Raw genomic sequence first — 15832 nt, forward strand, 5'->3', positions numbered from 1 at the left:
GACATTAGGAGACGTTGTGCTCAGGGGAGAGATGAATAGGGAGGAGGATAACCCAAGAGCGGAGACCTCTCTCTCTCTCTCTCCCTCTCTCTCTCTCTCTCTCTCTCTCTCTCTCACTTTTTTTCTCTTTCTTCAGATTGGCTTCCTTAAAGGGTGTGATAGGTCGCTATCATGCCGACTGAAAGGTGAATGATTGCGGTGTAACTATTTCACAACATGAAATGGGACGTAAGTGACACATGCATGCCAAAAAATAACTTTATGCTATAACACCTATAGCATAAAAGCCCTCACTGGAATTGTTAAACTGGATAAAGTTATTGGACTACCTGTTTACTGTCACATACAATTTAAAGTTTTCCATCTATCCTATAATTTTCCTCAGGACACTTATTGTCGACCATATGAATCACCAATCGCGGCATTTTTTTTTTCTGTGTTTGCTCTCTTTCCAGTGTGTTAAAAATTCGAGTACTTGTACACACAGACACAACATCATAACAACGACAAAAAGACTAATATGACACACACAAACACACACAGACAAACACATTTTCTCCTTTTTCGCCGATTAAAATTGCCCATAGAAAGGAAAAATCAAATCAGTCTTTCTGTTTTCTCTTTATGTAATTCTTGACCACGAAAAAGTAGCTGTTTCTTGGGGGAGGGGGATAGATATCTTCTCGAATATCAATCAGCCTTTGGTTGAATGATAGTTGTTTTGTATGTTATATGACATTAGCCATTCGTTCAAAAATGTATTTCCCATATTCTTGAAAATGAACAATGTCGAAGAATATTCTGGGGTTGTTTTTTCAGGGTTATTGTCATTTATAGGGTTTTTGAATTGTTCATGCGTATGTTAGCCCATATACCCCAAGCAAAACAGGCTGTGATTGCATTAATGTTTCTTTTTTGCTAGTTGTTCTTCTTTGCTTCATTTCATGACAACTATATTAGGCTCGTAACAGGATGGCCTAACACGGGCGTTGTGTTTCAGTCGCAAAGCATAACTCCAAGTTCATGAAATTCTTCTTCTGGCTTACACTGATTTCAACTGGACAACTTGTAAAGTCTTTACTCCAGTTGGAAACGGACCTGAACTCTATAATTATCGGTGTGGGATCGTGAGTGATGTGTTTCGAGTAGGAAGGGAAGCCATTGAGGGTTGATCAATCGCTTATACAACTAATTACATTTTTTTTTTAAATTCCTGATAGTGCAAATATTTACATTCAAGCAAAACCATTGAGTGTCAAAAATTTTATGAGAGGAACGTTTAGTCAGTTAGATGTGTTGTGCTTGCGTTATTGTGAATGCACGTGAATGCGTGATTTCTGTGTATTTGTTTTGTTATAATTTATGCAATCTTTCATTTTCGTGTACTTTTGAAATACGATTGGAATTATTTGCCACAGAATGGAAAGCTTTCCCTTCTAGCTGCCAAGTTATCCAGATGTAATTGCTTACGAGAATGCTGCATCAGTACAAACACCCCTACACACGCAAGCATGTATACAAGCATACACAAACAAACAAACAAACAAACAAACAAACAAACGAGCAAACAAATGATTTCGTTTGTTTTCGTCAATGTATTCCAAGTCGAATTCTAGCCGTCTGATAAGATCAAAAGTAAGAGAAGAATTTTAAAAAGGGTAACGATAAGATATTTTTCCTCATAAGAGATGACCCTTTCATCAAGATACTGTAGGTCAACATGCAGATTAATCAAATATGTCGTAATAGTAATCATAGCAGAGATGCATCATATCTAAATCAAACTGTTTCATAATTCATCAAATTTGTATTTCATTCATTCCGTTATATATGTGTTCTTTCAAGAAATACACATAGAATAATGATCTGATCTCTTATAAATTCTGATGATAACGAAAAACAACTAAATAGTCTCAAGTAAACTGACACCACATGTCTGACATGTATACTATTTTTTATCGTAAATTGTGCGACGATCAACATTTCGTTTCGAAAAGTTATGTCAGTTTTCATCATCATAACAAATTTATACAACTTTCTCGTCAATTTTGATATTTGTCTCTAAGTGAATGCCATTGAAATAAGTGTGAAGATCGTGACATCTCGCGAAAGTGTAAATTCTTTATTTAGATTCAATTTACTTTTATCACTATGACTGAATGAAATTGCCTCAATATATTGTGTAATGATGGTGAGACGATCATCGATTAATTTATCTGCTATTCTGACAATATTTGTTGAAAATTTATAGTTATTCCATTTCCTGGACTTTACTCTGACAAAACATGCCGCGATGAATTCAGACTCAACACCTTACAAGAGCACTGCTCAGATATGTATTTTAATATGAGTAGCCCGGGAAAAAAAAGATGAGTTAGCATATTGAGTTCAATGGCCTCGCTTCTCAGGAAATTTTTTACCTGTTTGTTGTTGTTGATGTTCTTAAATCTCATCCGCATGACAACAAATAGCAGAATATATTGGAAATTTCTCACTACTGGAGAGTGGCTCTCTTGGGTGCCATCGTCAAAGTGGACAAGTATTTCTCTGGAGAAAATCCTGATTGCAATACATCGACAGTTAAAGAGTGTGTCTTAATCATTTCCGTCACAAGAGGGGAAGGCAACGAGACAACTTTATATCTACCGCTCTCTCCCTCGCTCCCTTTTTTCTCCAGAGAAGACAGACAGAAAGAAAAAAATATCACCCTGATTGTGTTGCAGGCATGGGGGACGAAAACAGGCTACCTATAGTGTTGTTGTGTTTGCATAAAGCACTTGTTATTCTTCATCGTTGGAGCTTGTACATTCGTTCTGCTGTTTTCTTCACAATCTCCTTTCGTTGAATTATATTCAGGCGCATGAGACACACACATATGAACACACATACATGTATGAATTGAATATATAGATATACTGATTTCTTCTTTTTCTCCAATATCACATTAGTAAGGGAATATAAGAAAAAATAAGTCAGCAACCTTTAATTTCTACTTATAGAATTTGAGAGGGGAAAATAACAATATGGATATGTATGAGTGTGTGTGCGCTTGTGTCTGTTTGTGTTTTTCGAGGCTTTAGAAATATGTGATTTTAACCCAACATTTCTTTTTTTTTTCTCACAAAAATCTGCCTGTCAAAAGGTCGACTACAATATCAACACATTCAACATCATTTCTTAAAATGTTCAGATGCATTCAAACGTGCAGAATATTTTGTTAAAGTGCATCGATACTATATGATAATCAATTAACTTTGTGACATGGAATAGCACCTCAATGTTTGCCAATCCTTTCCAGAAGAACAGAAATCAAGTTTGGATTCCCAGATGTACTCCGTATACTCCGAACTCCTTTCGTGTATGCATGTTTTCCTCGTGTGCATCCGCTCAATGCAGCTGTTAGATTGTCGAAGCCGTGCAATCGCGACCGTGAACGCGGCGTGCATGCTACGTGTATACCGTATTTAAACTGTGCATATAAATAAATGCATTCATATATATATATATATATATATATATATATATATATGCGTATATGTGTGTGTGTGTGTGTGTGTGTGTGTGTGTGTAAACACGAGATGTGTATCAAATCCTATGGGGTTATAAACGTCTCTTCAGATTTTTCGCATTCGTATACATGCAAAACTATGCCCATGCAATGTACAGTATTATATAGCTGAGAGCATGTATGGCACATGGGCAACGTATAAAGTGCGCCATGTTACCAAGTTTCAAAGTTAGTAAATACGTCGGAAAATGCTAGGCTGCTCGTCATACGTAGCAGAGCTGAACCCGACCTCGGTCAATCACATGAGTGTATAAAGTACATAGCTACAGCTGGTTATTGAAGTCATCGCGCACATGCGTAAACTACAAAGAAAGATCCACACGAAAATATCAAATCTGTGCGATCGACGCCTATCAATAATATCTAGGTTATACAAAAAACATTTCCCACTTTTGATGCTTAAGAGTTCGAAAACTATATATCAGATAACATTGTCATTGATATGAGTAATAGATGAATAGTGTACAATTTAGTTGGAGGTGATTTGAATATAATAACCTATATCAGTTTCATGAAATCCATGATTAATTTCAAAGTTAGGTTGCAGATTTTGGTCAAATTTTAACCCTCTGTACAAAACCTGAACTTTACACAGGAACTAATGATGTGTATGTGAGTGTGTACTTACAATGACCATGAACAATGGACATGGATACCTCCTGTTCAGAGCCCTGCTCCAAGGCACATGAATGTTTTATTAATTATTCATGATGGATTGCCTTTGGGACTGCTAGTCTGAATTCATGGCAAAGGGTGAAATACATGCACATGGAAAAAGTAAGCACATGTTTCCATGTGCTTGCATGCACCACATTTCAGAACGAAAAAAAGACTAGATGTGATAGTGGAATTCCTCATGAATAGATAATGGAACATTTCAATCCTGGCCATTGATCAGGACCATTGTCTGGGTATCAACTACACACTCCAATACTCACCAATTGACTTCTGTGCAAAGTTAAAGTTTTGTACAGAGGGTTGAAAATTATGGAGCAAAATCTGAAATCTACCTGAAAAATTAAAGTTTGATTTAATGAGACTGAATTCTGCTGTCATTATGAAATTGGCTCCAACTAAATTGTACGCTATTCAGTTATTTCTCATATCAATGTCAGTGTTATCTGATATATACTTGTAGTAGTTTTTGAACTATTAAGGATCAAAAGTGGGAAATGTTTTTGCAACACCTACAGTACCTGTCTAAAAATCCCGCACTTTCTTTGTTGAGTTGGGAAGAGATTCTTCTTTGGTATTTATTTACCAGACAAAGATAAAGTCAATTAATTAATCATGTAATAATTTTGGCTAAGAAATCACTTTCTTAGGACGGAAAGATAACACAAGGCCAACGGAATGTTTGATTACAAATTTTGTCGAACAAGATAAGAAGAAGAAAAGTTGGCAATTTTACATAATACATTTCCGATACATCTGGAAAAGTAGGAAAACTGGAAACAGAATTGAGATAATTCTGTTTTGGTCTGTTTTATATAGTGTTAGACATCCACCAGGAAATGCCTTTCGACGCGCTCGAACTGAAATATGTGTTTTGTATGTCTATGATAAATAATGTCCCTGAGGAGTTTTTCTTTTGTGCTTGGGGGGCTGGGGGGGTGGATAGGGATAGGGGGAGTATCGCAAGGTGGGGACGGGAAACTGGCTGGGATATATCAGTATGGGTTGAGGTGGTTTTGACAGGAAGGGAGGGGTACTTTTTTGCTTATTTTTTTTCTTTTAGACATGAACTTCAATCAATGGATATTGCAATTCAAAATCAGGTAGAATGAATGTGAGCATAAAGGTTTTGTCAATAATACAGATATATAATTTGAATAGTGATTAATGAATATTCAATAAAAGTTGTTGTTAGTCAGTAAAAGAAATAACAAAAAAATAATGTTCTGTATGGTTTGTGATAATGCTGAGACAAGGTTACACACTTTAAGTTTTGTGAAATGATTCATTAGAGTAATGATTATGAAATTAATGTAAATATACTGTATTTTTTTACACATGGTTTTGATTGATGAAATATAAAATATTCTCTAAAACTAAGAAGACTAGTCTAAATGTATAATATATCATCATTATTTCTACTCGCGAAGAGTTTAACACTCTCATATTTTCAGAAAACATTATTATGACAGTGCTTTTCCATGTCACAATGTTATTCAGGGTATCAATGGCCCGGAACATGATAGAGACTTTTCGACATACATACAGTAGCAACGATAAGTGCATACAAATTGGATCGATATGCTAGAAGTATATGTATACAAACGGGTGCAATGTAGCTTATTCTTTGGCCCTGTAAGCAAAAATATCAATAAATGTACATTGACACACATACTAATGCTACACAGATTTAGAAACATTTCCAAACCGTTCTTAGACTTTTGAATTTGTGCGTGAGGTGCATATATTCACAAAAAGCACCTTGCACCCATGTTTCCTATTGTGTGAGCTGCATGATCCTATATGTTACCGATGTCTGTCATTTCAATTGTTAACAATACCACATGCAGTTGAAAATGTTTGTTAAATTCGTCAAATGTGAAGAAACATAGCTGACGGGGCTTACCTTTGCCATTTATTACTTTCTCATTTCATTTCTTCATTATTCACCCAATGAAAAGGTACAATATACATGCTAAAACAAAAAAGCATAATTCCATTTAAAAAATGACAATAAAATTTGAATATAATTTTCGGAAATAGTTTACAACACAACAACGCTTGACGATTATTGTTGCCCCAACAGTGACAGCAAAAGTTTAACAACATTTTGAAAATAATGTTTCTTATTACATTATATTCTCTTTGAAGCTGCAGTAGTTGGGACAGTTCGACATTCCTTACAATCAAGCGATCGCTAACACAAAACAGTGTTTTTTAGATAATAATCCTGTCGGAAACAACCTTTCAGCCACATCACCATCCCTAGTTTTGGTGGTCATAATGATTACCTGTGAATTTATAATGTATAATACTGACAGGTTATCGCATGTTATTTTATGCATATGGTTGAAAAAGTCATTGCACCTTCTGTCTTTCTGTCATGGCGAAGATATTTACGATTGCCTTCTTATGACATAGCAAGTGGTTAATCGTAATGGTTTAAAGAGTATCATCGATGGTGATTAAAACAACTTGTAACTCTGGAGTTGACAGGTTGTTGGTTCTTGTTGTTGTTGCCCGGTTCAGCTTGGCAGCACTTTATTTCTTTGGTGTTGGTGTAGCAGAAACTAAAACAAATTAAAAAAAAAGAGAAAGATATGCAGCAATGTGAAAACAAAGCAGAAAAAAGCTCTTCATAATCAAAGTCTTATCCGTACATGTTCATTGATGTTTCCATCGACTGTATAATCCATTTATCATGAATTTATTAAGGTGAACCATGACATTGGTTGAAAGGTCTTACCTTATAATCCGAATATCATAATCGTGTAGCGGCTTTTTGTTTATATATAACATATGTATATATATATATATATATAAGACAGAGAGAGAGAGAGAGAGAGAGAGAGGAGAGAGATTAATAGATAGAGAAGAATAGATAGTTATAGATAAATATACGTATTTTCTTTTACATTGGTAGCCTTAGAAGTCATCCGTGCTTGGTGGGAAAGTCAGAGACCAGGGGTAAAGTGGGAGCACAGCTTAGAATCTAACGCCTGTGTAGTTAACGGCACCTGCCGACAAAACACAGTAGAAATAGGAATAATAAATTAGGTTGCCAAGGGAAACGAGGGCGTATAAAGACCGCGTGCAATTTCCGTCCATTTAGCTGCGGAGTGCAACATCCAGATCGCTGTTTCGGTTCCCAGCCAATCACGTACAGGTTGAACAAGTTTAGGCTGGCGGGCTTTCTGCTAACGATGACTTCCGCATGATGTGCATGGTTTTCATCATCATCATCATCTCTCTCTCTCTCTCTCTCTCTCTCTCTCTCTCTCTCTCTCTCTCTCTCTCTCTCTTATCAAAGTCTTCTGCCCACATTTGTGATGCCATCTCCATGTGATTTCTCTGCGCTCTGGTTTTGGCGCTCTCTATTTTATTAATATGCATTTATATATCTATGTATATGTGTGTGTACGTGTGTGTTTGTGTGCGTGTGCGTGCATGTGTGTGAATGCATTCTTTGTAGAGATAATTGTGCATCCAAGAATCAAGCATCCGCTCTCTGTAATCAATAATTTGTAAAATAACTTCTGCTCTAAGTCGTTTGTAACTGCTAACTGATATTATCCTCTTTCGTCACCTCAACCTTAGGTCCCTCTGACTGCAGTTCAGCCTACACTTCATCGTACCTACCGGGTTTGTGGAAGACGTGTCTGGTTGTTATACGGGTTGTACGAAACTGATCGAAATCAGGGATTCACGTCCAGATCCAATTCCAGTCGTGTCTCAGCGGAGTGTCGGAGGAAACGGCGAGAAACATTACGTCACCCAGCTCTGCGAAGAGGAGAGAATGAGTGCAGCAGATGTAGATAAAGAATAATAAGAAAGATGGAGAGAAAGAGAGAGAGAGAGAGAGAGAGGGAGAGAGAGAGAAAGAGAGAATGGAAAACTTTTGGCCTGGATTCAACGTTGCCTCTTGCATACACAATAGCTAGCAAGACTTCTTTTGCGTGTTTAAGTGGAAACTATCTTACGGTCGATGTGGATGATGTGCGTGACACGGTTACACAAGCATTTTCTCGGCGACGTTACTACCAACTAACCCATTGTTAAAAGAGGTTTTTTGTACAAAAATTCCTTCCCCTTAAAATAAAATTGGTAACTACGCAAAATTGCATTTTTCTCACAATGAATAAAGAATCCTGCGAATATGAATATTAAAGGGTGTTGGCGCTGTTTAAGCAAAGTCACAGCCCCAAAAGCTTTACAAATACACGAGTGTGTGTCCAGTATTCGTCAACCCGTGTGTGGGTGGTGTGTAAGTGTGAATGTATGTGCTTGTAATTTATAGTTTATTTGCGTCTGTGTGCGTGCGTAAGATGGGAGAGAGATAACATCGAAAAGAGAGCGTATGCGGCTTGTACAGAACTTTCATGCAGGTACAAAGAAAAACGTATGACTCCCTTCTCTATGCCGCCATTTCGTACACGATATCTTCATAGACTAATGCATCACTTGTGACATTTGGCGCTGTTGTTGCTGTCGGAGCTCGTGTTGTCGCCCGGGAGCGTTGACATCATCGTAATCATTTCCCTTTGTTTTTTTCCAAGCTTTAAATTACGTCCGAAAGCGAAAGTCGTCTGTGCAGTAGAGCACTAGATTCAAGGGTAAAAAGTTCAAATTTCATGTGAAGTCCTCAATACACGCGGCTGAACACTCAAACCGTCCCTTTGTTTTTCCTGCATCGGTTCTTCTGACAGTTCCGGAAGAACTTATCGTGATGATGTTGCATTTGCCACCAATGATTTCACAGGTGGTACGGCTTATTAAATGTTACAGAATACATGACCTTATGAAGTAGGATATTGGTTGGTGGTACCCCTAATGTAGCATTTTCTTTCATTCATCTGTGTTTGTGCAAAGCCGACAAAGCGCATATTTACATAACATCTCTGGTCTTGTTCTGATTCTTTCTATGCACAAACTGCTAGTAATGGAAAAATTACGAAGGTCGCTTAACAAAATTTAATATGCCATCGAACCGAAGTTTCATGAATTATTTTTCATGTATGTCTTCCTTTTTTGAGGATCCGCATTTTTCTAAGTCTTATTGAAATCACCTGCACATAAATCTGTTTTGAGTCAAACACTTATTTTCTCCAAAAAATAATCTAAACGGAAGGTCTACTGGTAGGTTAGAATTTGGGAAAACTACAACAACAACAAAACACACGAAAACTTGCGGTCGTAAAGGTCATGTAGGGATATCCACTCTGAGCTCAAGGAACCCTTTCTTTTTGAGTTATTTTGTACGATGATGATGACGATGATGATTATGATATTGATGATGATGATGATGATGATGTTGTTGGTGATGATGATGATGATGATAATGATGACGGTGATGATGATGTGATGATGATGATGACGATGATGACGATGATGACGATGATATTGATGATGATGATGATGATAATGATGATGATGATTGTGATATTGATGATGATGATGATGACGATAATGATGATGTTGGTGATGATGATGAGGATGATGTGATAATAATGATGACGGTGATGATGATGATGATGATGACGATGATGAAGATAATGATGATGATTATGATATTGATGATGATGATGATAATGATAATGATGATGATGATGATACTGATGATGATGATGATAATGATGATGGTGGTGATGATGATGATGATGGTTGATGATGAAGTGATGATAATGATGATGGTGATGATGATGATGTAATGATGATGATGATGATGATGTTTGTGGTGATGGTTGATGATGATGTGATGATAATGATGATGGTGATGATGATGATGATGATGTGATGATGATGATATGATGATCATTATCATCATCTCATCTTCCTCATCATCATCATCACAATCATCATCATCATCATCACCATCATCATCAGTCAATATCACAATCATCATCATCATCATCCTCACGATCATGCATAATGATCGATCATGCATGCATGATGCATGAAGCTGCAGCATATCACCACCATCATCCTTATCATCATCATCATCATCATCCTCATCATCCTCACCATCATCATCAACATCACAATCATCATCATCATCACCATCACCATCATCAGCATCATCACCATGCATGCATCATCGATGCCATCTGCATAATGATTATCGATCATCGATGCATCGATTAATGCATCGATCCTATCATCACCATCATCATTATCATCATCATCATACCATCGATCATCTTCATCATCATAAATATTATCATTAGATCATCATCATATCGATCACCATCATCGATGATCGATGCATCATCATCATCTGATCATGCATCATCTTTATCATCAGTTCAAACAATACACACTCCTTCCCACCCCAAAGTACAGACAACCCAAACCAATTACCTGACACCTCTACATTGTCCTGAGACCAAGGCCTTCAGCGTACCAAATGTTGGGCCGGATTAGTATTCAGAGGCAAGTCTTCAGAGGATATGTCTCACATCGGACTCGTGACTAGGCAGTGTCTAATTTCCTATCTCCGAGAAATTACTGGTCCTATTCGTGAAGATGTGTTATACTCTTTGACATATTTCAAGATCCCTAACCAATAGCCTACTAATCTTCGGCACAAGACAAACGAGAAGTATAAGGTGAGAAACTTCGGCAAAGGCAGCACGAGTATGGTGACGTGCAAACAGGACGTCTTACGTATTTGATGGTTTACTCAACGCTTGCAGCAAATAAAACAACGACCTTGGTAAATTGGAAATATTTCATGTCAAACCTCGCTATATGTAATTTTGATGTTTTTTTTTAATTCCTAGCCGACATAGGTTCCTTGAGAAGCATTAACCTTGCTTTACATTAAGTAAAGGTAGTTATACAATATCGCCTAAATAATCGTGGGGGGAAAAACCCTTTAACTATGGTAGTAGCGTCATAAATCATTTCATCATAACACTCTGTCATTGGTAAATTACCACAAATGCAATCTAAATCATCAGAAAAAGTCTTGTGGGATAAGGCATAGATCTTAAGCAACGGATGCCCTGTGTATTGAGAGACATTGTGTGCCCATCGTTAATTTCGGTAGGTTTGTTTGCGTTATCATTTTGCTTCTTCTTAATGGTACCTGATGGATGACAAAATGAGCCGTGAGACGCAAAAAGAATTAGAGGAGCAATGAAGGAGGACGAGAAGAAGAATCGGAGATAGCAGTTACGACGAAGACGAATGGAGGAAGAGGTATGAAGGATGCGTGCGTGAGGACATGAATACTGTAGTAGATTTTATGAGGCAACGTAGGCTAAAAAAAAAAAAAAAAAAAAAAAGTCATTTGCGACGTGGAGGGCGCTAAACCTGAAACATCTGGCACTGGAATTGGCTCGCACTGGTTCTCTAAAATGGTGAACACAATATAAAAGAAAATGATACGTAGTGCTATTTAGATGGCAGGGGCGTAAGCAGCTTTTTTTCAAGGGGGGTGCGTTTATATTTCTGGTTCCACTACCAGGTTGCATCAGCTAACAAGAAAAAAAAAAGGGGGGTACCTTCAGGGCAACTTTCTGATTCCACTTCCGGGTTTTTTCAGCTTAGATTGTGCATGCACACTTGATAAGTAAAATCTTTTTTAGGGTCTGAAGAGGGCTGCGTTCACACCAACCCCACTACCACCCCCCTGGTGACGCCCATACAGATGTAATATACAAAGATACTTTGCCTTGAGAGTTTCTGGTTAATATTGTGGGCATAGGTAATAATAATACTATTCACCTAGGGCGTAGCCCCGACCTGAATAGTACTTTTGGAGGCACCGAGGCCCGTAGTTTCAACCAGGAACTTGAAATTAGGCAGAGTGCATTTGTTTTATAGTTTGGATCAAAGATTTAAGCAAATTAAGGGGAAAGATGTGGTGAGAATTAAGTCGTGTGGTTTATGTGATGTTGTGGAGGAACCCAACAGCGAAAGAAGCTCTGCATGCCAGGGCACGATGTCAGAATTGCTTTGCGATGTCACATTTGCTTTGTTCCATTTAACAATGTGACCGTACGAAGCAGCGTCAAATGTCACAATTACTTTGCGACTTTTCACAAAGTGACGGCAGAAAGCAGTACGCGATATAACAGTTCCTTTATGATGTCATAATTACTTTGTGACTGTCATATCACGAATTAGTACTATTTGGTACTACTGGTACTATCACAGTACTATTTGGAAAATGTCATAAGAAGTGAATAGTATATCATGCAGTGTCAGAAATGCCAAGCATTATAAGTCGAAAATACTTACTGTAATCGCGTGTAGCTCTTTAAACCAATCACTAGAGGATAAACTTTATTTACAAAATATAAAACAAAATAATCCAAATATAAAGTCAAAGAAAATGTGAACTGTCATGAATCGGTAGCACAAAATACCTTAGGAAAAGTTAGTCCATGTAATTTCACTGTGGGCAGAAGGAATCCTCAGTCCTGCAATATCATTTCATCATTAACCGCTGTTGGAATTCATTCTATTGTTCCGCGATGCAAACAATATACAATGATTTCTGTCAACCCATGATTTACATTTCAGTTTCTTTTATCTCTGTCCATCCCAGGCCTCATTGTGGTGCAACGTTATATCGGCATCCACTAACGCAAATGCACGTATGATGCTCTAACACACACACACACACACACACACACACACACACACACACACACACACACACACACACACACACACACACACACACACACACACATACACACACACACACACACACACACACACACACACACTCACACACACACACACACACACACACACACACACACACATACACACACACACACACACACACACACACACACTCACACACACACACACACACACACGCACACACGCACATACGCACATGATTAGGTACACACGCACCAGACAGTCAATCAAACTAACCCACTCACACACACACACACACACACACACACACACACACACACACATAATCAGTCAAACCCACACACCCACACACGCGCGCATGCCAAAGGCACAAGTTATACTGTTTGCTCCGTCGGTTATTAATGATATTCGGCTTTTGATTGTTTAGATTCTTTTTTTTCATGGTTTCTTTCCTGTTATTGAAGTGTTAATGATGTCATAACTTTCAACCCGAGTAGTCACTTACTCGTTTTTTATGCATGTTCATGTATTCAGTTGCCCTCTGTAAAGACTTTGAATAACTTTACCAGGATGACCGAAGGCTATTTCGAATATATTCCGGTGATATAGCAATCAAACAACAAACACACATACAACCAGACAACATACCCAAACACAACATACGCACCATTTATTGCGAATAAGACAAACAATCCAAAATATACGGTAAATACAATTGTGAGGACATTCAATGAACTTCAACTATCAATTCCTTTATATCACTTTGCAAAATAATTTACATGTTATTGACATTTGAAATAGGAAAGCCTAAAAATGATATACAGTGTATTACTTGTCAGGGCATTCCCATTTGGGGAGCTTCAAGAAAGAAAACACCCACACACACACACACCAAAGATGTTTGAATTCCCTTTGAACGTCATGCATTGATCCTTGTTTTTATTTCCATTTCTTCTGCAATTTATCACCCCACCTTGAGCTTGGAAAACGCTTCATTACGTCCCTGGTAAACGTGATTTGTGTCAAATACCATTCTTCTCTTATCGTTGATAAAGGCCTATAATTAAAATCCACCACATAATAGTTGAGGTCAGAAATGGGAATGTGACTATGTAATTTATTTTTCAAACTGGGTGTGATTGCTGTTGCACATTGTGGAACAAGGGGAAACTTAGCAAAATGTATGTAGGTGACGTCATGGTCACTAAACGGTATTAGTGCCATACCATCAAGAATGAAAGAAAGAGTTGAAGGATTTGATATGCTAGTGAGATTGTAACAAACCTACTATCATCACTTTTCTTTTGTAGGGAAGTAAGTCATTGTATGACAAGCGCTGGCACTGAGTGGATCGTTGATCAATGCAACAATTAAAACGCTAATGGTTGAATTCGTTCTGGCTCAAACTAATGCACTTTCCTTTTACATTTGCAGGATGTTCCGCACTAACGACAAGCAGCTACAGTGGAAATGATCAAAGTGAAGTAAATAACCCATTGAGCAAGTTGTGGAATTGTGATAAAGACATGAATTGTGGACATCGCTGTTTGATGACATTATCCTAAACAATGATCTTTGCTGGAATTACCAATAGTTAGTAAACGATATCAACGCTAATTACAAGCTCTCTGTATTTCACTCTCACGTTACATTTTTAAGAAACAAAAATCACACTAGCAGTTGTTAATATTGTGTTAATCAATGATTTGTCAGGCATAGCTGGAAAAATTGATGCTTTATCATATTTTGTAAAAAAAAAATTGACATTGATCGTTTAATCTCAGTGCTGTTGTGTGTGACGATTTTGACAACGAAAAATTATTGGGAAATACAAACTCAAGGGTGATAATTTAAGCAGACAGGACAGTACTTTCAATTCTCTTGTTTTTCATTTCTCTCTCCATGAATATGATATAATCTCTCAAAAAAGTCAAATGAAAATCTTATTGATTGATAGTTCGTTTAGGGAACAAAAAACAACAACATAATACTGAGGAAACACAATGGAACACGTTGCCCATCTACATGTCAGCGACAGGTTATCCTCGCTTTGAAAGAAATAGGTCTATGCTTAATTGATTCCTTTAGTTTATTTTATTATGTGCAGTTACGACTAACTGAAATATAGTGTCAGTCCATGCCAGATAATGTGAGATCGGAAATTCAAGGGAAAAAGAAAAAATGCTAGAACGATGTCAATGGGAACTTTATCACTTTTAACAAGTTAAGAATGAAGATGGCTCTATGCGTCTTTAACGTATTCTGCTTGCTTTAGAAAAATTAATTAAACACCAGGGGTCAAGGAATCCGACAATTAATTGCCAGAAACTGGAAAAAGAGGTTTGTTCTAATCATATACGTAAGGCTACGAGATCAAAGGGATTGTAACAGATCACTTTCTTTCCATTTAGGTGCTGTATCAATTGTGCTTCTTTTTTTTCACTCATTCTCTCTTACGCCATGTGCACGACAGATTCTGACAGACCCTAACCAGAGTCAGAGAGTTGTTGTATTTATGTGACATATCACTCGTAATAAACTACATAACAAAATCCCTAGTCAATAGTACGGGGATGTGGCCCAGAAATGTTTGTATGTTCGGGACTGTCTTTTGTTTTTTTTCTCGCTTACACTACTTTTCTTTTCTGCATTTGTTCCCATTTTTTTCTTTCCAATCTCAGTGCACCGCTTGCATGTTGGAGTTAGACATGTCGTATCGCTTGAAGCACTTAATGCTACACAGCGACCTCGTGCGGGCGACACGAAGGCAAACAGGAGCCGCTGTTTGATGGTAGAACAAACATTCCTTGGCACAGTTTATGAAGTCCGCGATGCAAATTTCAACGAAGCAATCTGTGGAAATAAGAGAGACCGGAGCCAAGTCAGTAAACGGGGTCAGCAGAGATCACTGAAGTTTGGAGTTGTATGGAGTGTGTATAGTGTTTATTCATCTCCTCATGAGAAAGAAGC

At 37.5% G+C, this 15832-nt stretch overlaps 1 protein-coding gene across 1 annotated transcript in view; it reads right to left on the reverse strand.

Annotated features, from left to right (window-relative positions):
* Nucleotides 1-13594: 13594 nt before the first annotated feature.
* The window catches only part of LOC139730627 (uncharacterized), a 36199-nt gene continuing 33961 nt past the window's right edge, over nt 13595-15832 (reverse strand). The window contains exon 6 of the mRNA XM_071641484.1: nt 13595-15715. Within this exon, the coding sequence (XP_071497585.1) occupies nt 15540-15715 (176 nt within the window). The 3' untranslated portion in view covers nt 13595-15539. The remainder of the gene's footprint in view (nt 15716-15832) is intronic.

Source organism: Diadema antillarum, unplaced genomic scaffold (assembly GCF_040938485.1).
Source record: "Diadema antillarum isolate AM-2024a unplaced genomic scaffold, OU_Dant_1.0 seq00000323_RagTag, whole genome shotgun sequence".
In the NCBI taxonomy this organism is placed as follows: Eukaryota; Metazoa; Echinodermata; class Echinoidea; order Diadematoida; family Diadematidae; genus Diadema; species Diadema antillarum.